Source organism: Cygnus olor, chromosome 2, assembly GCF_009769625.2.
Source record: "Cygnus olor isolate bCygOlo1 chromosome 2, bCygOlo1.pri.v2, whole genome shotgun sequence".
NCBI lineage: Eukaryota > Metazoa > Chordata > Aves > Anseriformes > Anatidae > Cygnus > Cygnus olor.
In genome coordinates, this window is record NC_049170.1 from 134,864,646 (window position 1) to 134,889,428 (window position 24,783).

The 24,783-nt window shown below is 39.6% G+C and overlaps 1 protein-coding gene across 2 annotated transcripts; it reads right to left on the bottom strand.

Annotated features, from left to right (window-relative positions):
* Nucleotides 1–383: 383 nt before the first annotated feature.
* PIP4P2 (phosphatidylinositol-4,5-bisphosphate 4-phosphatase 2) lies at nucleotides 384–24,019 on the bottom strand. 2 transcript variants are annotated; one of them, XM_040546443.1, is made up of 7 exons: nucleotides 23,748–24,019; nucleotides 17,882–18,027; nucleotides 16,362–16,468; nucleotides 14,750–14,873; nucleotides 9,003–9,055; nucleotides 3,042–3,132; nucleotides 384–1,956 (listed from the first exon to the last, which is right to left on the bottom strand). In XM_040546443.1, the coding sequence occupies exons 1-7, from the start codon at nucleotides 23,851–23,853 to the stop codon at nucleotides 1,813–1,815; spliced, it is 771 nt and encodes a 256-aa protein (XP_040402377.1). In that variant the 5' UTR covers nucleotides 23,854–24,019; the 3' UTR covers nucleotides 384–1,812. The 2 variants fall into 2 exon arrangements, with proteins under 2 accessions (XP_040402377.1, XP_040402376.1); XM_040546442.1 differs by having other exon boundaries at nucleotides 17,882–18,030; nucleotides 23,748–23,986.
* Nucleotides 24,020–24,783: the final 764 nt, after the last annotated feature.

The window sequence follows — 24,783 nt, forward strand, 5'->3', positions numbered from 1 at the left end:
TCTGTACAGCTCCAATCTACTCTTTTTCAGGATGTAGTGTGCAGATAGTATTCTGAAATACAAAACAACAAGAAAAAAAGTATTCAAAGGTTTAAGATGCAAAGGAGCACAGTGATCCACAGACTATATCACCATATTCCCCTCCATAAGCCATTGACTAAGGAGAACCTTGCTAACCTCAACAGTGGTCTCATCCCTTATTTATTTTCTCCAAATTCTACCAAAACCATCAGGAAAACAGCAGCTTGTTCACGTTCCTGAAGCTGCCATTTGGAAAAAAGGCAAAGCTCACTCCTGTTGCACAGTATCTATGTTGTTTCTACATATTATTAATGAATTCTTCCACTTCTGTATTTTTGTTTATAAATAACAAAATATATTAAGTTTGAATAATAATCTTTATTTCTTTATTAGTTTATTTGTAAAAGGTACAATGTAATCCTGAGCTACTGCTTTTATACATTTAGCATCATACAAAGACAGATCATTTACAGTTTGATCATTTACATTTATTGTGCTCCAAAATCCATATCTGAATAGCATTTTGTCCTCGGAGAAACACAGATTTAATTTAAATTACATGTATCCCTGAAACATCCACATTAATTTACTCATCCAACCCCATTACCTAAATGACTACAGTCTAAATTACTCAGGACATTCCTTCTGAATTTAGCAAAAACTTGTTTAAAACTGTAAAGATGAGCAGTGCAAGAACTGGTCCCTCAATCCTTTGTGAATACATCATTAGAAAAAGCTTTCTGTTTCCGTATTCTCTTATTAAGTCAGTGCTAAATTGACTAGATGTACTTTGACTTACTTTGGAATGATCCAAGTAATGCTCATTTTCTTACTACAGCAGTAAATGTGAATTTACAGTGTCTCCCTTTGCAGTGACCAGTGCATAACTCTCCCAAACAGGGAAAATCTGACATGATCAAAGGAAAGTAAGAGGCAACCCATCACCACCTTACAGTCACCTACGTGACACTGAAGTATTTCTAAACAAGTCATATGAAATGCTTCCCTTAGACCCTGTAAAGGAACTTGCACAAGTAACTGGAGTTCCATAATCCGAGCATGGCTTTTAGGATTTGCCAGTTAAAACATAAAAACAAAAACCCACCGAAGTCCCAGGATCCTTGAGAAGAAAGCATTTATCCTAACCGAAATCCAATCCTGGATAAGTGGAAATTTAATTGGACTACCAAAAGAGCATCTCTTTACCTGAAAATCTCAAAGCATACAGTGTTTACAAATGTCTCTCTAGCAACAGTGTCACAGTCTTTTGAAGTACACTCGTAACTTTCATTTCCTGAATAAGGTCACTATGATCTTAGGCAAAAGATACAGTAAGCAGTTCAAGCAAAATGCTTATTGCTTAGGTTTTAAAGCAAGCCACTTTAATATAATTTTAGTTAAAATGTTAAGTACAAATGTGAAGCTACTGTAGAAACACTTATAAACACTCTCGCTTTTGAATTCTTACTGATCATCTAGAAAAATGGCAGACTGATTTTAACATAACAAAAGAAATGTAAAACTTAATACTGTCTGTTGAAATAAAATTCAACACCTATAAAGACAGAGTTATGAACATGTAAACACAGCTTTAGTATTCAGAGCTAGGGAATCTAGCAGCAAAACAAACTAGTTGCATATTATGTAGTGCAATGAACATTTGTTCTTAGAGACCCCCAGTCTTAGAACTACTTTGAACAGAATGGAATCCTTACAGGAAAGATTTAAAAGTGTCCAAGATGCAATATCCAGAATTACTAGATGCTCATCTGCTATAATCTAACAATTTCTCTATGCAAAACTGTGCTCTGGATAACTGACTTTTATGGCTCCCCAGTAGCAGGCTCGAATGAGGCAGATTAAACCTAAGAGATAAGCAATAGCCCAAGAAACATACGTTGCATGAAATCGCCTGGCGAAATCTTGCGTACCAACCTGAAAAAAAGAGAAAATAAACAGTGTGAAACACAGCACTACCTGCTCTTCAGGGAAGAAGCTGTATTAAGAAGTATTTCAGCATCTTTTTTCACTTTGTTAAGGATCAATCAAATATTTTATTAGCTCAATTTTACGGTCCTAAAATTGGATCGTGATCATGAGCTTGGAACGGACATCAGGAGGTCTCTAGTCCAACTTCTTGATCAAAGCAGGGTCAGCCAAATTGCTCAGGGTTCTAATTTGGTTGGGTCCCAACAATTTCCAAGGATGGAGACTGCACAAGCCAAGCCTCTTGGGCATACCTCATGATGAAACATTTTGATCAAATTCAGGAAGGTTGTCAAAAAATAATCTGTCTCTATTTCTGGGTGCAACTGTTTTTAGTAGGAAAAAAAATGGAAAAATCCTTCAAAACTCATTTAAGCTCACACACATATGTTATTTAGGTTGTAACACAAGTTAGAGGTATAGTGACAATCACACGAGTCCAACTACTGGCATTTCTCAATATTTATTTTTATGATTGCGGGGTAAAAAGTTGGCTCTAGTAATCACTACCAGATACTTCAGCATGAAGTAAACCAGACAATTTTCTTAGTAACAGAATAATAGCAATGTGAGTCCTTTAGTTTGTAAATAGCTTATTATCAGGTTTTACTCCTTAGAAACATGTGTTTTCCTTTATAATTTGTACAAGTTCCAACTCTTTTGGAGTCCCATTCCTCTCCACTGCAGCAAGACTTATATTTCTGGCTATGCAGCAATATGTATTTCTGGATACCTAGAAGTTTTGAGAGCCCTGCGAGAGCAAGATGTTCTGGTATTTCTAAGAAGTAAAACTATTCTTCATAGAAAGATGAAAAATTTAACACCAGGAAGAAAAGAATCTCAAAGTGAGTGAAGATCTTTTAGGAACGTTTCATTTTTCTAGCTAACTCAGATGATTAAGTCCGTGGTTTTAACAGAGATGACAAAAATACACAAGTTTAAGAGATTTTGCTTAAATGCTGGGGGAGAGAAGAGGCAGTCAGTCCAGGGAGATCCTCTGCACTATTGCAAGTATAAAACAGTACATCACTCACAGTTAATCCAACTCCAATGAAGATGCATATCATTCCGATTGTAATATATGCACAGCAACGTCTCCGAGGCAGCGCACTTCCAACAGAAGAACTGTTAGAAAATAAATGGTACTTTAAATTCAAAGAAGAGAACCACACAAAAGTATCATCAGTCTAAACGGGGGGGAGGAGGGGAGAGAATGGCAATACATATACACCATTTTGAGTTTATGGAATTGAAGATAAATTCTACAAGTATACCGAACAGTGAAGGAGAGTCCACGTTTGTTTAAAGGGGCATTATAGACGAAGATGGACCAAAAAAAAGAACAACCCAAAATCTCAATATTTAGATACTTGCAACAAAGAGTAGTAACACACCTATGGTTTGTGTGCATCCACATCCAGGATTCACAGTGCACCCAGGTAGGAATCTTGAGTAGCCTTTGGACTGCAAAACCCAAGTTTGCTTTGAAGCTTCAGTGTAGGTTGTAAGACACCTTTTAGTCTTTTAATTTATCAATACACGTCTTTAATACACCCACTGCAACTAAGTACCAGGAAATAAGTTCTGATCCCCCAAATTGTCTTAACAGTAACAATCTGCACAATTTACTTACTGGAATATTTCACTCAGTATTGTGAATTGGCTAAGTGCTACCCCATTTCTTGAATAGTAAAAACACAAACAACAACCTTCCCCCCCAACTGTTTTAGTCAGAAACATGAGAAAAAACTTCTCATGTTCAGCATGAGAAATTCCTCAGACATTTAAGTCAGTTTTAGTAACTACAAAAATCTGACAAGTTATTTTTGCTTTCCAATTTTCTTTTAGAGTTCTGCTGCAAGCTGAATTAGCTGTGCAAACCACTGCTGGCAACCAAGGTAAATAAATCCCTTGGAAGTTCTGTCACTCATCATCTAGGCTATAAACTCCAAGACAGACAGCAGTCTCTGCCTGCTGCATTAAACAAAATACTACAGTGCTTCAGCTAAATTGAATATAAAATGCTAATAAAACGTTAGATTCTTCACTACAGGTTAGAAAGTTTTGGCTAGAAGCTCAGTATTGGTTGACTTAAGGTTTATTTGTCAAGCATTTCCAATCACATACAGCTATACTAATGAGGAACATTACTTGATTCCATTGAAATACAGAGAACTGAAAGAGCCAAAGAGGTCGAGATGCTTTCATGAAACATTTACCATCTGTCTTAGGGGTAGTTTCAAAGCATCCTGAAGCATGTTATCATTAAAGCACTTGCTCCCACTCTGGGAGATTGGCATGCCTTTGGAAATACTGGGATTCTTGTACTGTGTGCAAAGATGCAAGAGAAAGTCATTTTCATCCCATGATGGCTCAACATATTTGAGATAAACACGTAACAGAAGAAAGCCCTGCTGGACTAAAGTAGCGCATCTGTCATATGACTGACCAAATTTCTGGCTCCAGTTACTTAACCACATAGTAAGGCCTCATATGCTTTGCATGTGACTAGAATTTTTAAAGCATTCACCTTAGAAAGCCTTCAAATAGATTGGCTTAAGCAGCTTTACTCCAATATTATTCCTCTCCAAGGAATTTCTAAAATGCCCCAGGAAAAAAAAAAAAAGTCCTCAAACTAGCGTGCACAGGTTGAGCTTCATCTTGTCAGGCAAGGGTTGTATATAGGTACTGCTATTTCCCCAAGTGGAAATTCCCTCACCCTTATTGCTGGTTAATGGTCACTATCAGCAATACTTCGACAGCCATTCTAGAGGAGGAATGTGTTGTCTAATTCCAAGTTACTGGAGGAAAACAAAACGGAACAGAAGCTGTGTAAGAGGGAAAGTAGGGAGTCAAGTCTGTAAAAATTGAGTTGATGAGCACTGAGCTTGCCAAATTGATCGTAGGTTCCTTCCTCCTGCAGAACTTGCCAGCTCTATACTCAAAGTTATTTCCATTATGGAGCTGGATAACTTAAAATCAGTAGTACCTAGCCAGCAAGCTGGTAGAAATGTCATGCTTAACACACCTAAAATATGCATGATATTTACTGCACTCCATATTTCACAGGAAAAGTTCATTTTGGGAAAGCAACCTTCACTTTCAGAGCTGTCTGACTTATGATCCTGTTTTTGTAACCATAGTAGTGAAGGTGCCATGTTTATTTTCCATTCATATTTCTCTCAAGCTCTGCCCCCTACTACCCATAAAAAAAGTCGGGGGAGAAACGTCCTCAAATGATGGAGGAAAAGTAAAAAGTCTTCATTTAATTTTAACTGCATTTTTTTCCATCCTACAGAAAGTAAAGTTGAAATACAAATAATAAATTTCTAACATCGCATAACAAGCATGGGAATATTCAGCAATCCTGATAAATCAGAATTTATTTTTCAGTGATACTAGCCACTGGGCCACTCTAAATAGTGAGGTTTCATTCTACCTACCCCAAATTAGACACACAATCATACAATCTAATTTTAATAAAGAAAGCTGAACCATATCCCAAAACATACGAAATGCACTAGGTTTGACAGTCAACTTCAGGAATAATAAAACTAGGGTCAAAGAACATTTTTCAATAGGAGAAGCTGTTTTCATTGTGTGACTAACGAGGGTGAAGACACTACAAAGCCAATGAGAAGGCAGCAGTCCACCTGCCCAGAGAAGCTGTGGATGCCCCATCCCTGTCAGTGTTCAAGGCCAGGCTGGATGGGGCTTTGGGCAACCTGGTCTGGGGGGAGGTGTCCCTGCCCATGGCAGGAGGGTGGAACTGGATGGGCTTCAAGATCCCTTCCAACCCAAACCATTTTGTTAATCTAAAATCCTGTCTTACCAAGCTACTGCTTAGTAAGCAAAGGCACCTGCAGACCTTTAGGCAGCCGTAGCAGGTACAGAAGAGACACCAAAGCCAATTAAGCATCAGGTGGTAGTAAGTGGAAAACCACAAGGGACAGAGTCTATTAAAGGAGCGGCCCAGAAAAGAACAGAGGGCCTCTTTATGTTCCAAATAATAGGAGTTATTACCATGATTTCAGATGTGCCTTTAGGAGTGTTTTTAAGAGGAAAAATCAAAATGACACTATTTTGAAGGTGAAAAGCACTGCTGGAACTAGAGGCTGCAATAATGCCAGAATCCCAACCTCTCTCTTGCTTAAAGGTCCTGCGGGTTTTATGGGGGCAAAAAATAGTAAATTAATTTGGGTTCCTTTCCGGTGGGGAGGTGGGAGAACAGGCTGACAAACAACTGGTATTTTGAAACACACAACACTACAACAGTGAAAGAAACAGTTTAGCCCCCTGTTCTCAGGTCACTGTCTATACAATAAAATAAAAACCTATTGCAACAACTTCCTCAGTAACTACATTTGTTTGTCCTGATGCAGTAGATAACATGCATGTTGCTATGACTTCCACAAACACCTCACCCACATTGGCATGAGCAGCTTTGTAATCCATCTCCAAAAAGATTTGGTCGGTTACCAGAAAAGTGATTTTAGGCTGTATCGCAGCTCATTTCCTAACAAGTGCTTTTTTTCTTTCCTTTTTCAAAAGTGATTTTTACATGTAGGAAAGAGGACAGAAAATAAAATAAATAATAAATTTGGGACCACAATGGTGGCAGGTAGAACAACCAGGCCTGAAAGGATTTTCTGTTTAATTTATGTACTCTGAGCTGCAACCATTTCATTTTCTCTTAATGTTGTTCATTATTGACCTTCTTGTAAAATAAATCTTGAGTATCCCTACAATTTTACAAGGTATTCTTGGTGTTAAGATCTAGTTTGCATCAGCCAGATAGGTGGTCACAAACAAGCCATTTGCAGAGATTCACTGCAGTTTAAGTTTGTGGAAAAAGTCACGAAAAGTATTTGAGAATTTCAGTCTCAACAGATGTCTTCTTGAAAGCCGTACTGTTGCAGTACTTGAGGTGTCTTTTGTTTCGATCTATACTATCCTTTTTTAAGTGACAATCACCAACTGCTTCAACAGAAGAAACGAACACTTTTGCATCCGACCCGTCAGCTACTAATGAAGAAAGTTTTGCACTAGCTGGCAATACCCCAGGTTCCCTTCTGTGTACCTGGCTACAGATACAGCGACCTCGGACAAAGGGCTGAGAGAAAGCAGCAGGTCACTGCGGTTGTTTATTCCATCACCACAGCTCAAAGTTCTGCCTCACCTATGCTGTGCCCTAAATCCATGCATTAGAAGCGTTTATGCTGCTGGAAGTGCAGAACTCCTGGCCGTCCCATCGCAAAGGCAGGAAGACACCAAGCAATCCATTCAAAGTTAAATTATAGTATTTAATGATTTGCATCCTCAGCTCATGGACAGAAATGGTTATTTGTTAAAATCTGTTTTGTATTCTGCAACTCAGCTGCTGCTTAAGATGTCACTTTCCCAGGCTGCCCTGCAGAGATAGTCCAGTTTTATTACATACACACAGCATGCTTTGCACTTTGAAGACAAAATGCTAAGGGATCTTTGACTCCAGCTATTTTTTAAAATACAAGTAACATAAATCAACAGCAGGCAGGCCAAAAGATCACATGGTATAACTTTTGGGAAGAGGAAAAGAAAAAGAAAAACTCTCAACAGCAACAGCCCAAAAGGTTAAACAGCAAGTCAATTATTCTGTACTTAAGGACAGTCTAAAAAGAAAGATGGCATGAGGTTAGCTGTTAAGTGTTAAGTGATAAGAAAATAAAACATTAACTGCAACTAGTTTCAAAACAAACAAACAAACCCCACAAAACATCAGCCCTTCCCCCAGCCCTGAAAACGAAAAAAATGAATGTGACCGCAGCCAGTAAAAACAAACAAAAAAACTGCAAAGCAACATTTCATCAAGATCCTGAGTTTATTTGACCTCAGCAAACTCAAACACATCCACTGTTCCGTACCCAATCACTTACACTCCTGAAGTTACACATACCACTACAATGACTTCTCTATCAAATACTCTGCTAAAAGATTTTTATCACTTCTGAAGGCCAAGCTATGCCAACAGCTTAAGTACATTTATTCTAAGCCTCCTGTTTCCTAAGGGACCCACTAGTTTTCCTGTAACACAACTGCAGTTCTCTGTTCCCAATATATAAAGCATTTGCTCCTTTAACTGGAACTTGCACTTCCCTATCAAAGGAAGGCAAGTTTGTAAATAAACCAGCAGGACAAGAAAGTCTCTGAAGTAAGATTTTTAAGTTGTATTCCACACACTGTGGTTGACATTCCATACGAATTTGAAGTATGTTGGTGCTGTAACTTTTAAGATCAACGTTATTTCAACCTAATAATCCATATATGCCAATCCAATAATGCCATCCTCTCCTAAAAATGGCAAAACAAATCTTCAGAACAAAAAGAAAAAAACAGAAGCCAAATCAAACAAGCCGTTTTATAGCTCTCATCTTCTAATTTTTCTCTGACAAGGAATACTTCCTTCTTACTGAAGTAATAGCAAAAAAGTAGACGAGTTACTCCAGTTTATAAATATTAAACTAGCAAACTTAATAAGATGCTTAACATAAGGTAGTTGTTGAGTTTATGAAATCAGTAAAACCTCTTTGAAATTGACAAGCTTATTTCCTTTCCATCATTCACAATAAGACGATTCAAATTCTACTTTAAACATGTTACCTGATTAACTGCATGAAGGAGTTTGAAATGAAAATTTCAAGGATGTAAGAAAAATATTCCTAGCCGCCGTTAATTTTAGCAACCCATTTCTGTCTATTGTTAGCAGCTTATTTTTGCCTCTGACAATTCAACCAGAGCACTTTAATAAACCCAGGTTGGATTTGTCAAAAGTTACCGACTCATACATACAGTGGAAAATTCATGTGCACATAACATGCTCTTTAGCCTTGAAATTCAGATGAACATGGCAAAAATAATCAGCATGGCAAACAGATTTTACTCCAAAGACTTCTATGGAAGAAACTGGTAACTTATTTTAAAGTTAGATTGTGTAATCTTGCTTTCGTAAAACTTACATTTTTTTGCAGTGCGGGCATTTTGCTAGCGTGTTAAACCTCAGTTCCATCCACTGTAAGAAGAAAAAATAAAAAGGTTGAAAAACTGGCCTGAGAAAATGTTTGTTGTACTTCATGCTAAACGTCACTGTGAAAACATTTTTGCTTCTCAGGCTTTCTTTGACTTGTTTCTTGCTTTCTTCCGTAAATGGGGTGCCCTTTTGTCAGTGGCAACATAGGATTAGGATTTCCATGCGAAAATTTCCCATGACTTGTCTTAGCATTACAAGATTCACTTGACGTAATGTGGTTTCAGCCACAGGCACAGTATGGGCAACATAATATTAATACAGTTTTTTTCCCCTCTTACTTCCAAGTCTATGAACATCCCCTGAATCAAAATAAATGTGTTTTCTTTGGCATAATTACCGATAAATGCATTTTCCCATCTTTCCCCAACCCTTGCATCACTTGGGAAGGCTGAGTTAAACATTCAAAGATTAAAGAACAAGGACACCTATTTTCTAAAATACAAGTTTTACACAAATAAAATAAAGAATGCTATTGGCTACTTAGCTAACATTTCAAAAAGGTGATACATAAAACCACGCATAGTACAGTCACAACCTTCCATACACAGACTAAAGTCTCTCTGGGAACAGCCTCAGCAGAAGTAACACCTAGCACTACCTCCAACAAAGGCTGCAGTCATGTACCTGCACAAAAACAGCAGCATTTCTTACACTGCCTTCTGTGGTAATACGGGTATTAAGCAGGCATTTCAAAGATGTTTGTCTTGAACAAGGGTATAACACCATTGTTCTTCAGTCTGTAAGTAGTTATAGTGTAATTGCAGCTCTTCCCTGCTGCCTTTCCCAACTGGAGGTAGTTAGCACAGTTTCCTTGTTAAGCATAATTCTCCCCTCCCCTCATAATTCATGCAAGAGTCACACTGCAAATTACTAGCACCTAGAAGCTATTGCCCAGGATATAATGCCTCCATTCAGATCCTCCTTATCTCTGTGAGAAATCAGAAGTCAGTCCACTGAAGCAAATCGTATTATTTTAACTGCTACAAACACAAATCAAAATCAGAGCCCATACATACAGGCCCCAGAGAACATGGGACCTAGCTACACCACAGCACCGAGAACAAATTTATGATCTTCTATGCAAGCAAACGGAGGATGTGGCCTATAATGCCTAGCCGTACTAGTAGTTTTTTCTGTGAGCAAGGATCTGGTTCATAATGCTTACTGTACATTTTTCCTGCCTCTGTCCCTCAGTTTTATTTAATTCTAATGGGGAAAGTTCTCTACTATTCCCCCCCCCAGGTTCTGAACAAGGACTCAGCCAAACTGATTTAACACAGTTTGGTTTAATCCCTAAAAGGATAAAACGAAAGTTTCTGTAATTCTGCTCCCATCTGAGCAACTCATTTTATGAGCATTAAAGCTAATTCCTTTAGCAGGAACGTGGAAGAAGTTGATTATTTGCATGCATCCGTGCCAAAAACTACTCTCATTTCCCTTAGGTGTCCTCAGTGACATTGGGTAACACGCAGTGGTCCGTACCAGAGATAGCACCAGGCCTCTTCAGCGATGGTTTTTCAGCTACTTAAACTGCAATTCCAGAAATAGAAGCCAGTCTAAACCCAGGGCTTACATTTTGCATATCTGTAATTCAACTTCACTTCTGTATACTATTTTATTCCAGAGTAGGCAACTGTATTTCCAAAGTTACTCATTAATGATCTTTCTATGGTTTTATTTAAGATTCCTTATTAATTATTAACCATAATCATGAACTGATATAAGCTCAAATGCATTTGAGCTTCAAAAGCATTCATGTTCTGTTTTCATTACAAGTTACCTGGAAGTACAAGGAGCACCAACTATTATGATCCCTTCTGCACGCACAGGACATACCGGTAGGAAGAACAAAAAAACTAACAACATTCAAACTACAAGAATTCAGATCACATTAGCGAAGTAAGGAAAGGTCATTTTTATATGTGTATGTGTGTTTACAAGTAGTTTAAGTTACACTTATAGCTGGTGCTTTTAGGGACATGCCAGAGTGCTTTGAAGTACCTGATGTTGTTCCACGGTGTTAATAAAATTTGAGTTTAGATACATTAGCTTTCCACAGACAACTGCTCCCCCTCCAATTGAAACAACACAATAAATGATTACCCACATCACCAATTAGGAGACAATTATAGAGAACTCTTACACATTTCAACTGGGGATAAAAAAAGAAACATCAGGTGGGGGAATTACTAGCAGAATATGACACAACTTTCTACCTTCTGAGCCTAGAATAGTTCTCAATGCATTCAGTACAAGACAAAATGAGAGAGTGTGGTTCTTTAAACTGACTTACCCAGCCACACACAGGTGCTTCGGCCAAAAAAGCTCCTCACCTAACCCCAGTGCCACCCCAGGAGTCCCTGGGGAAAGCAAGACACTTCTGCAAATTTAAATTCTTTAGAAAAAAATGAAGTGTTTTAACGTTTTAAGTGTTTTTTTTTTTTTAATTAAATTATTTCTAACTACTTTTTTATTTGATTAGTTTTACCAAACAAAACTGACAGAGCACAAACTGACAGAGCACAGTGCTTATCCTCCAACCTGTGCCTTATGCAGTCTGCTCCTGGTTTCTGGCCCTCAGGGGTCTCTGGAAGCAGGAAGGTCACAGGAGGATGGGGGGACAGGCCCCCGCGCTCCTACCTGCCACCATTTCCAAATGCAGCTCAGCCCCCTGGCTCCGATGGCTACAAATCAGCAGCAGAGCCCCTGGCAGAGGGATGCAGGGAGTGATTTACTGCTGGCAGGCGCAGTAACTCAGCCACGGAACAGGTCCAGAAGCTCTCAAAAACGCCCAAACCAGATCTGTCTGCGATTTAGCACAACGGTTAAACACTTGTCTTGCCCTCCATTTCTGTTCTACCACTTTTTCCATGCGTCCAACTTTGAAATCTGCCAGAAACAGTGGAAACTTTAACACAAATAAGGCTACTATCAGGTTATCCAAGAAAAAAAAATATTCTGATGAACAAAATGCAAATAACTACCGTAGTTCAGCTATTGCATCACTTCACTATTAATTTATTTTCCCAATTGAGAAACCTGAGGGTGCTGCATAGCGTGTTTTTAATAAGTTAAAAAGAACACTACACACATGGTATGAGGGAGCAGCCCATAATTATGTTTTTTATAACAAAAATAACCTCTTTGAAAGGTGGTAAGTTGATACCCTTAGAAGACAACACAGAAAAAGCAACTGGCAATTTGACTTTCTCATCCCAGGCATTCTAGCTTTGCCTGTCTACTACATTTATATATAAAGTTCATATATGGATAAAGTTTATATTAAAAATTATGTATGTAAAAATAATACATTTCTCCCTACATAAAGTTTATATATATAACATCATATATATATATATATATATATATATATATATATATATTAATATTTTAATATATAATACTAATTAATTAATATATAGTGTATATATATATATATATATATATATATAAATGATCTTACTGCCAAGTGAATCAAAGGAGATACCTTATGGAGTTGCTGAGAGATGCATCTAGTGTTACATATTTGCTTTACAGTGTGGACATGACAAAGTGCAGATATACCCTCACAAAACTTGAATTTCCAGATTTCCTAAAGCACTGCTACTATATGTTGCTTCCCTGCTCACTCCCAACCCCAAGCAATTTGCTGATTTTTCCTAATGAAAGAAGTTTATTTGGAGAACCTCAAACTTAATAATGGAAAAAGACAGAAGCAAAGAAAAGTGGGAAAGCTGTATAAAGTAAGAAAAAGGTTTTATTTCTTGATTCTCATAAGAGAATACAAGTCTCAAATTTCTAATGATTTTGAGGGTTTCTTTTTAAAACACCAGCCTTACCAGCAGATAGGACTATGAATTTCAAAGTTATGCTGTTCATTAAAGCAACCATCAGATCTGAAGTCACATGCACAAATTCCTAATTAGAAACCTTAGCTTTTTAAGGCCTAATCTGGCACTTATACACAATACTAACCTTTTGTGTTTTTTTCTTATATTACGCTAACTTTTCACAGCAGAATTTCATCCTAAGTAGTTCGAAGTATAAACTACCAAATTAACTTGGCCTCTCCACATAGAGAAAGAAAATGGGACTAAAATAAAAACCCCATGCTTACGAGAGCCAAAGTTAGTCCAGCAATTTACTAATGAGATTTATACTTCATGACTCTAATAAAAAAAAAATAATTATTAAACCATGGAGATGTTTTCTTTCTGTTAAGAAAACAAAATAAAATTTAATACCATAAATCTTTTACAGCATTACTTTTGCCTATGCAGTTTTAAAACAGCACTAAACAATATAACTACCTTACAAAATAAAATTATGACTCTGTATCAGACTACAGTGTTTTTTTTATGCAGGTACCTAAGGTGGTAATGTGGTACTATACTAAAAAATACCTAAAAAAAAAAAAAAAAAAAGGCCTTTCTCTTCCACAGGTCCAGTAATTTTCTGTTAGTAACATTATTTTTAATATTATATTCTTACTAATTAAGTTCACGTACAGACTTGCATTTAAAAGAAATAAAAGCAAACAGAAAACCCACTCCAGCTATCTCTAACTATAGACTACTGTTCTTCAGTAGGGCTTATAATAGGATTAAATATATATATGTTTTTAATATATAGGCAGAATTACTAGAACGAATTTCTCAAGCATCTAATGGTTTCTCCGATACTACATTACTTGTAAATTCACAATCAAATTCTTATTTCCCCTTTTACAAAACTAAGAGCCATCCCTTGCTCCCTGCATTCTTCACCTACCATAGCAGTTAAGCCGTTATTACACACCCCACTGAACCATAAGCCTGATGCAAGGATTTGAAGGAACATGTCTATTCCATTACAGAACCCATCACTTTCTCTCTGCTGATACATGACAACATGCAGTGCCACCTTCCAAGCTTCCCTTTTCCTTTCATGAAATGCACTCAAGTACTCCCTGGCCCTCACATATCTTACAGTCCTTTGTTTCAGGAACACAACAACACTCCAGTGATAAACACAGGTCATTCAGCTGTGTCACTGATCTTAGCCATTTCCCATAACTAAGAAAACTGACAAACATTTCAGCACTCCTAGGTAATAGTTAAACCTTACTTATCGCAGAGAGCGTTCCCAACTCAGAATTCAAGTACAGCAGACCCTTATTGATATAAAAGAAAAAATGCCTTAGCAACAAAAGAATATTCTGCATCCTTCCACTACAAGAGCAGGAGAAACTTTCAGCCTTGGATATAAACCATAATCTCCACATCATTAACAACTGACAGACAGACTAATGGGTTAGTGCTATAATCAACAGAATTCAGGGTCCCATGCAAAAAAGGCAGAAACTATGCCATCTTAGCCACAGCAGAACACAGCCATCATTGTGAATCCAAACAGAACCCAGTAAGTGTAACTTCCTCTTCCAGCACTGTCAACTCTTGCATCTCTGAGAGGAAACAGTGACTTTGGGCTTTACCCATGCATGCACAGGAAAACCAATACGTGTTTTCTTGAAATGCAAAGATTAACCAATACAGACTAGATATCCACAGCAACATGAGCACAGAAGAAGCTTTAGTTCCTCAGATGCCATAGAGTGAGACAATACGTTCTTAGAAGTGTTTACAATAGCCTGAGCAATACCATGTTTTGGTGAGGAGAATCTGGTGCTTTACTTACAAGGAATGTATTTCCACAGTGCCCACACACCACTCTAGTTCCATCTGGTTGAACTGGCAAGGCAGGCTGAGCTGGCTGCTCTTCTGGGATCAGCATTACTGGACCAAGAGTAATGATGCGTCTACTGTGTTAAGAACATTAAGTGCACACGTAATTAAGCAGGCAAAAGAATGATGCACTGAAGCAATTAGTTCAGTCAGTCACTACCAAATAAGTTATACTTTTAAGCTACAATAGTATTTTTAAAGAGATGATGGACCACATTTTGGTTTTTCTCTAAGGTGTCTTCATTCAGTTTCAAAAACATTCTTTCGCTATCAGCCACACAAGCCAGAACCCCGTACAGATCAAAGACTTGTCATATGATGGTAGAAACACTCCTCAGGAAAAAGAAATCTTAATAACTAGGCTGAGCAAGCCTGTGAAATGGAATGCACATGCCTATGCGAAACATGTTGAAAGAGTCCCTGCTCTTTCATAATCTAACTCTTCTTCCCAAGTCAGATTCTGCTTCTTCCCACACTACTGACAAACAAGTTAACATAAGCAGCATCTCTGCATTTGTATGGTAAAAATACTGTTCAAATTGAGTGAATTAGAGGAAAAACACCCTATTTTGACTAAACACAATTATTTCACCTGGAGGAAAAAATTAGATTGTAAGCATTTGCTTTTATGTTCAGTGCATTTCCAACTTAATTATACGATTTGTCATCCAAAACGACAGTACCCACTTTAAGAACCAAAAAGCAAAACAAGGATCAGACTTCCTACCATGAAAAAAAAAAAAAGAGAAGGGAAAAATGAAAGTATTATTTAACTTGTACTACATCTTATCTACACTTATGCAACCAACATCGTAGGCTGGATGGCCTTCCTTCAAACTAGAGCCTTCCATTTACAGCATACTCCCCAACTCTTTGCTTCAAACTACTCCAATTTTACTTGTCTTTTAATAAGACAAATACACAGGCTATCTTAGGAAAACTGCTGAGATGCAGTCTTTCAAGAAGTCTTTTAATAAAATTGGAGACCTTCTGCTTCAACCTGTTTACCAAACGTATGATGCATTACAACCGAAGTTTCCCAGAACACTTTTCCCTCTACAAAAAGATTCCCAATGTTATTGGTTTTCCCTAATACCATAGTAATCAAAAGAAATAAAAAAAAAAAATCCTCCCCCTCTCCCACCTCAAACTATGACTCAAAACCAGAAGAGACAACAGACTGGTGACCAGGGCACTCAGTGTGGTAGTCTCTATTCAAGTATCTGCAGACCCAGCTTTCATTTCAGTCTCTCCTATTTGGGCTGAAACACTTGAAAATGAAACACTCCTACCCCAGTGGGATCTTTAACACTGTAAGCCCAACAGTAAGAATGCCCACTGTGGCAATCACGCTTGTTTCTATTCTAAACAATGCGTAAATTAAAGTTGAGAGTTAAGAAGAGATTGAAAGCTCAGTGTAACAAAGAAAGGAGGACAGGACCGAAGCCAACCTACTGCTTCCTTTCCTGTTTCATTCTGAAATCCCCACTCTGAACTTGGCAAAGTGAGCAACCTGTGCATTTGCAGTAATTAAGTTTGCAGGAAATTATGGATGTTACTCTTACCAGTTTGGTCTTGGACAGCCTATTTTCCGAGAGGTATCCTTACAGATAAGAAGACAATTACACTGACATCTAACATACTTCTTCCCTGAAGGAGGGTTTTTGATTGGCTAAACAAAAAAAGCACAGAACACACATGAGAAGTCACAGCAATTCACTTTCTTCCTCTTAAAAGTATGAGAAAACAGAACAACTTAAGACTGACAAGATCTTCTTAACAGAGGAATACAGTTCCTCTTACAGATGGAAACTTGTGAGTCAAGAAAAAATTAAAAGTTTCCTCTACCTCCCTCCCCCCACAAAAGAGGAAGAAGTGAAAATTCCACACAGGAATATTTTCAGTAACAAGAAATTCTGAAAACTAATGGAAAAAAGCATTCATATTTTAGCAATAAAGAACATGAGACTTAAGCTCATATTTAAAAAAAATAAATGAACTTAAGTAGTGGTATATTTTTAAAAAATAACATCAACATATCAAGAAATCCTCTTTGCCTGGTGTAATGGCTTTATTTAAAAGTGAAAGGATCAAAGTCTGGCTCTCAGTTATTACCAGAACATGCAGACTTAACTGAACTGTCATATTATTTTAAAGTGTATTGAACTCATCTTCTTCAAACCTGGCAGTCGAGTTTCTGGATCTCTTTCATACAGAAAATCACAAGTCTCAAAACCTGGATAATACTGTGGCCTGAAACATTATATATTGGCAGGGAAAGTGAGTATTAGTGTAAGGTTCTCTACTCTTGCTTTTAAGTGAAAAAAGAAAAAGTTTTTCTACAGATTTAAGGAGTCTTTTTTTTCTGGATATAATTTAAAGTGCTTTTTCTAAAATACAATCCAGTATTTTGCAAGAAAATGCCCCCAGTAGATCTGGAGTGCCCCAGTTATCAGATCTCCAAAGTAAAACCAGACGGGAAAAAAAAATAGAAGCAGAAGCTCAAAAGCTGAAGACTTGAATTAAGAAAAGAGGAGGAAGAGCAAAAAGGTCTGCGATCACTACAGTAAGTGGACCAGAACCTGTAATTTCTGTGTTTCAAAACTGTTGCGTAGTGGTTTGTTAGCATGCTAACAAATTGACCTAGTAGAATTCCAGGAAGAAAACACACATCCAGGGAAAAGTATGGGTTAAATAACTTTGTTTCTTCCAGTCGAAAAATAATTAAGTCCTCATTTCTCTTCATCCCACTAAAAATAATTTCAGAAAACATTTTGCCCTTCTTCACGGAGGAGTAATTACTTAAACAAAACCTTTGCTTTTTGTCCCCTGCCTCTGAATGAAAGCCTGCTGATATGGCTGGTCAGAATATGAAGATTTGTTCTAGCTGCTTAAGGCAGCTAGTTGTACCAGCAACCCTTGAACTTGCACACCAGGTACACTAGCAGTGGGTTGCACTGACAGGGCATCAGCAGGGATGTCAGCCTGAGGCTCACTCTTTGTAGGTCAGGACCTACGAATGACACCATTCAGCTTCCCACCGCTTCCCTCCACAGAAAGAAAATGCTCAAAATCCATTTTTTACCGTAGCTTCATTGCACACTGTGCACTTAACCACATGTTGGTGTAGCTTGCCATCCAAATTGATTAGTGACTGGCACACGCGGCAGTTAATTACAGGAACACCACTGGCATCTGGACTTGCAATGGCAGTATATGGAGGTGGAAGCTCTGCTGCAAGAGATCATGAAATCTCAGGTGAAAAATCAAACTGGATCCTAAAACAGTCAGCAAATACGGTCTCTAACAGCCACAACCTCAAGGAAAAAAAAATGAATTAAAGGGAAAAAAAACATGGAAGTTAATGATTAGTATAAACATAAGACAAATAGTATATAATATTAAAAACATTACATAATATTATATAATATCCCCCAATTCTGTGTAACAGTACATCAATCATAGCTCTACATAAAACTTATCAGCAACACAAAACCACCAGAAATCATCGCAGATGGGTAAAAATAAAAGTCCCGTTAAAGAGGAAAAATTATGGAAATGAATCACTGTAAAGATCAAGGTATTCAGCCCCAACTAGCTCAATGCTCGGTGCATATAACAGAGGCCAGGACTCCCAGCATTTAAAAAAAGAAAAGGTGAGGGCATACACAGCAGATCCTACAAGAGACCAGGCCATCTCCTGGATGGGAAATGCTCCTTTTTTTCAGGTCCAACAAAAGAACACTTTGAAAATAGATGAACTGAACCTTAATAGCTTCTGCTTTCAAGGGTTCCGGATATTTCTGTTGACCAAAAGCCAAAATATGGATGCACAGGGGGGTTTTTAGTCACTTAAACTAGAGTAGCACAACAGGGAACATAGAAGCCTTGTGCTTCTGTGGAAGAGCCAATTTCAGCTCCCGAGCCCACAACAAACGAGGGAGGAAACGCTCAGGATCCTTCTCAGTTTAAGAATCCTTGGAATGAAAACAATTCCACATAAACTCTCACAAGCTTACTACCACGATTATTTGGCATGTAACAGGTTTTATTTCATCAAGTTCAGGGTTCTTCAGGTAAACAAATAAGGAACAGGCATATTTAGTAGTTCATAGTTAACTTTTTTTGAATATAAATTTGTAATACTCTGCAGCCTTGGACATCAATAAATTATTTCAGGATTACATCCAACCAGCCACTGAAGTCTTCACAGAAGTAATGAGATTAGCAGTCTTTCAGCTTATAAACAAAGCAGTATCTGCTGAAGTGGAGGGAAATCACAGGCTACTATCAAAGCTGACAAGCCCAAGCATTAAATTTAAGCCTCTAAGGAGGCACACATCACTCCTTGACTCTGTTTTAACATCAATGTTGCAAAATGGAGGGATTTAAGAAATTCCATCTGTCCTTAAAATACAAAACACCATCACAAAGCTTTACAGCATCTTCGTTGTTCCATGCTCTCTTTGCTACTTGGTCCACAAACAATCCAGCCCAGCACTTCATTTGAACTCTCGCCAGAGGCAGGTGGACATCTCGAGGATCTCAGGATAGCATCCAGCATACTTGAATTACTTGAATTGATGAGACAAAATTCACTTATATGCAGCAATGCAATTCTGATGTAATCGCACAGACTGATGCTCCACGACTTGAGATAGGGAACTTCACACCTTCAGCTTTGATATTGTGGTTGCAGAAACCAACATCCTTAAGAAATATCAGGTAACAGAATGTTCTTCTGATTTTTTTTCTGTTTCTGAGAAATTATAGCATACAGTTGAAAAATTTTAAGAGTAGCATTATTTTGCAATACTGCAATCGTGCATTTTCAGTACGAGACTGCCACATACAGGGAAAAAGATATAGCAAGGTACAAAACACAAGAACAGGAAAACAAAACACAAAAGCAAAACAAGAACAAAAAAATATCAACCTATAAAATAAAGCAAACAAACTTCGCCAACCAGAAACAATCTCAAGCCCACTAGATCATAAGAAATGCAGAAAACAGTTCTGAAATTTAGACAACTGGAAGAGCAGTATCTTAGCCGTGAGTGTTCGGGTTAAGGTTGCTGCAAGGGGCTTGCTGGCCATAAGCAGGCTCCCTGACTGCTTCTGCAGCTAGCAACTGGTACGCTCCCTGGCTACAAAGAAAAGGAGACACAAAACAGGGAAAAGGCACCTTCTTCAAACATTGTCAAGAAATTGCGGTTCAGTCCCAGCTGCCAGGTCACTTCTGTAAAGCAACAACCAGGTTGCAGGCCTTCTTTGCATGGTCCTCTCCATTTACAGTGAGAGTTTTCAACTCCTGGCAGCGGAGCACAGGGCAGAGGTATTGAGGAAAGGCAACCAAGGGTACTAGAGAGGGGAGGGAAAAAAAAAAAAGGCATATCCCCAAGCCTTTCAGCTTTCTGTGATCCTGGAATACTTTAAGAATCTGCAACTATACTCTTCCAGATATTTACAAGATTCTATATCCTCCCTGTAAGCAACAACTCCTTGGATTTTGGAAGTTGGTCAGATAATGTATGCAAGCACCGAGACAACGACTTCTCCAGCCTCATACTGGAGCTGCTTGGCTTCCAGGTAAGCAGCCTCTTCACTCCTGTCCTGCTGCCTCAGCAGATTTACAATAGCAAGCAAATAATGGCTGCTTTTCAGGGTGGTGCTGCAGCAAATAACATTTGCTATAGAGCAGAAAGCTGGAGGTATCTTGGCACTGCAACCTTCATGTTTAAAGAATTGCACTTGGAAAAGCTCAGAAGAGAAAAACTACCAAAGTGCCCCACCCCCCCCCCCCCCAAAAAAAAAAAAATAAAGTGTAAAGAGAAATACAGTGGGGGAAAAAGCTAAAAAGGAAAATAAAGGAACTGTCTTGTCTCAGCTTTCTGCTCATTGTCCCTTACTAAAAAGACTAGCCACTTTCAAATCGTATTAACATATGTACTTGGTATGACTTTTGTCTCTCTGTTTTTTTTCTCCTCTTTTTTAGCAGCTTAAATTACAGGCTAACATCTAAAGGAACAGTTCATGAAGGTCCACTGTGCTGGATGTGAATGGTTGGTAGACAAATTTCCCATACATGCTGAGGTTTCAGAATGCATCTAATGAGATACTGAATGTCAGTATTCTGCTACTGACATTCTAGTTTATTGCCATGTTACCATTTTTTCTTCTAAAAAAATAATAAACCAACAGCAATTAGAGTACCCTGCCATGCAGTACAGCTTACTCTAACTTACAATTCCCCCATCACCCTCACAGGAGAGAGAGATGCAATGGAAGAAAACACATATTCACCCTTAGAAAATTGCTGTATTTGGGCACTTTCCTCCTTTTATATTCCAAAAGGCAGAAGCCACAGGGAACTGCTTGCAGCTTACCTTGGTCAAATATAAATGGGTTTGTTGGCTTTGGAGGGGTAGTTTTTTAAATACAGATGCTTTATGCTGACCTGGGAGGGGGTGGAGGTAAAAAGTTAGTGATGTATGTCAGGGACTGGTAGTTAAGGACTGAAAAAGCCTGAAAAAACATGACAAATGGGGGAAAAAAAAAAAAAAAAAAAAGTAACACAATAATCGCTCTGCTACAGGAAGCAGAGCTGACGGTCCCTGCCTTTGGCCATGTGAAAAGTTTCTTAAACACTGTGCCCTGTGTCCGCATCTAAAAGATTTTTTCTTGCTCACTGCCATGGCCAGGAGTCAAGCGTTCAACCACCCACCAACTTGTGCAGAAAAGGGTCAGCTGGGTCCCAGTTGCAGTCCAACAAGGGAAGAGGAGACTACTGTGAAACCACAGCCTCTCTAATTTACAGCTCGGGATTACATATTGGGCACAGCAGATAATTACAAGTATGGGGATAAATCTATTAGCGTACATTCAGGTGGTAGTTTTGGGCAGTGAGGGCTTCTTCCTCCTTCCTCTACCTCTCAAGCTCCATGGTGTTCTGGTAGTGTCAAGCAAGGAAGCACTGCAGAAATGGACTTTAAAAACAAACTCCATTTCCCCATGAGAATGCTTCTTCACCCTGCTTGTGTTAGGGAAAGAGATAAAGACTGCCCGTTAGATAAGAAGGCTGTTTAGCTGGCACACCCCAGGAGCTGCTTTCTCTGAGGGTAACTGGTGCACACAGGTACAGAGCAAGGGAACTAGGGCTATTTGGTCCAAGTGACCCCTTTGCAAAATTTTGCTTTGCAGACATTTTTCTTCAAGTTTTATAAAGCAGTATGTGTGTATGCGTGTACATATATATATATACACATATATATGTATATATATATCAAGTGGTACTAGGTTCAGTTGCTTGTGAACTGATTAAACGAGATTCTAAACTTACTCGAAGTTTGGTATTTAAAGAAAGCTTTACAGTCCCTCCTCGCTGAGGACAAGCTGCTTATCTTGAGTACCACACCCAGCCACTGCTGCCAAATTAGTTAACAGGAGTTACAGACACAGCAGGACAGGAGTACTAACCAAAATGTGCACATGGGGTCCAGTTTGTTCCTAGGTCACACATTTTAACACAGGTTTAAACATGAGTCACTGATCTGATACATTTTCATTTCTTTTCAAGTATATAAAGGCTTTTTTTTTTAATAGATTGAAACGTACACAAAAGTAACAAGGATTCCTAAGAACAAAAATATTGAGTAAGGAGACTTCAAACTACAGTGAACGTCTGGAATTTTTAAACTACAAAACCTCAGGGATGATGGCAATCCTATACAACTTCATTGCAAACATAATGATAATAAAAAAACCACTCTCTTGTTTTTCAGTCTGGTACTTGTTTGTGCAAATGGAAGTTAACCAGCCATAGCACTAACTGAAATACATGTTCATATCAAGGCAAAGAGGCCTAGCTGGCCACTAGTTTAAATATTATTCAAAAAGCATACGTGCTCACTTGTAGCATTCTAGTTACATACATATGCAATAAATCTATACAATTATATAAAAACCCTTGAGAAATAGCCAACACACTGGAGCCAGTGACAGCAGAACTGTAATCTTACATTTCAAAGGCCAGTAAAGCTACACTAATCTTATTCAGTCTTAAACATCAGATTTGTTTCCCTTGATTTCTGCTGTGAAATGTTTAAGTGGATAAAAAAAAAATATATTAAAATTGAAGGCTTACAAGTCACATTAAGCTTCATAAGTAAAAATTTTCACCTGGTTACTAAATATTCAGTATTGATCAACAAGATGATTTCTGTAAGTCTGCAGAAGTTAATACCACATCATTTTAAGTCCAGATTCCAGATTCGTAGCTGTGTTTTCTGGCTCTTCCTAAGAATAAAGCCCAAACCAGCTATGGCCTTGAAATGAGTTTGCAAGGACATCCCAGTGATCGTGGGCATCGACCACCATGCTGCAGTGGGCTACCTTACCACCGTACCCGGCTGCCAGGGCACAAACCCATCTGCTGAAGTGCTCCGATGATGGCTAGGGATGAAACAGCGATTTGGGTGCTTTATTTGCCCTGCCTGGACGCTTTAATGCTGTGCCTCCCCCAGTCAGCGCCCTGCAGCTCGCCCTACTGAATTCAGGCACTCCGCACTAAGCATCTTTGACTTAATCCAGCTCCTAATTAATGGGAAAACCAAAGTCCCACAATTACCTCGCAAGCTCCGACCTGCGAGCTGGTTATGAGGCAGACTGGTCCGGACCTGCTCTGCGACTCTAAGCGGTTATTATTGCCATTTTTTTTTTTTTTGTATTATTTCTTTTTTTAGGGAACCCAATCCGGCGCAGCGCACGGCCTACCCGGTGCACACGGCGTTACCGGGCCGGGGTCCCCCCATCTCCCCCGGGGTACTGCGGGGGGCTCGGGGCCAAAATCGGGGGGATCCGACCCCGCTCCCCACCACCCCTGCCGCCCACCCACCCACCCACCCACAAAGGCCGGCAGCGGCTCCGTGTCCCCGGGTCCGTCCCCGCCTTACCTCGGGGGCTGGTGTCCGGCAGGTAGGGCGGCGCGGTGGGGGTGACATTGCCGGAGCTGGACGCCGAGAGCAGCGGGGAGCGCTCGTCCACCCCCTCGGCAGCCATGGCTGCGGCGGGCACGGCCCTCCCCGCTGCCGGCGTGCGGGCGGGTGGGCGGCCGGGCTGGGGAAGGAGGAGGAGGAGGAGGAGGAGGAGGAGGAGGAGGAGGAGGAGGAGGAGGAGGAGGAGGAGGAGGAGGAAAAGCAGCGCAGAGGAAGGGGCTGGGATGAACGGGCCGCGGGGAGGAGAGAGGCGGGGGCTGGGGCAGCCGGGCCTGCCTCCGCCCGGCCCCCTCGCCGCCGGCAGGGCTGTGCCGCTCCGCTCCTCTCAGCCCCGGCAGGGCCCCAGGAGGGTCCCTGGGGACCCCCACTCCGACCCCGGCTGTCCCCAGGGTCTGGGGTCTGCCCCCGGCCCGGTACCTCCGAGAGGGAAGGCGGGGGAGGGCTGAGCAGGAAGGCGTCGCGAGGAGAAGCGTAACAATCTTTTAAAAAATAAAAAATTCCACACCAAAACCTGCTTTTGAGTTTTTATTTTAAACGTTGTGATTATTATGGGTACCAATATCAGAGAGGGCCGCGGGGGTGTTACGGATGGCTTGGCTGTTAGCAGGATGCAGAGGGGGCCTCTCTGAGGCGCTGAGGGGTGACCACGGTGGCAAACTCTAAAGTCTCTTGAAACACGAGGAGATAAATCTGCGTGTTAAAAAACCTGCTACTCAACTGAGCAGGAGCTCCTTGGTGTCACTGAGCTCTCTGAGGACTTCATTTCCTTCTGCCTGAAAGCTTGCTCAGGCACCATCTGGAAGTCTCAGGCAGAGAAGGGGGAATAGCCTTTCCCAGTGAATTTTTCAGCCCATATTGACATAAGACAGATGTTTTTCATCTGTGTGTCATGTCAATCCATTGTCCAGAGGTCAGAGATTGCCAGACTGCAATAACACAAGAAGATAAGAGGCTGCTTTGTACAAAATCAGACTTTAGCGATGGCTGCCAAGTG

What these genes read in the sequence shown, in the direction of transcription:
- PIP4P2 (XM_040546442.1), bottom strand. Translation starts at nt 23,853, where the DNA reads ATGGCTGCCGAGGGGGTGGACGAGCGCTCCCCGCTGCTCTCGGCGTCC. An exon ending in GGCTGTCCAAGACCAAACTG is followed by an intron (nt 14,874 to 16,361) that starts GTAAGAGTAACA and finishes TTCTTAACACAG; the next exon opens with TAGACGCATCATTACTCTTG. An exon ending in TGCCCGCACTGCAAAAAAAT is followed by an intron (nt 3,133 to 9,002) that starts GTAAGTTTTACG and finishes ATTTTCTAACAG; the next exon opens with TTCTTCTGTTGGAAGTGCGC.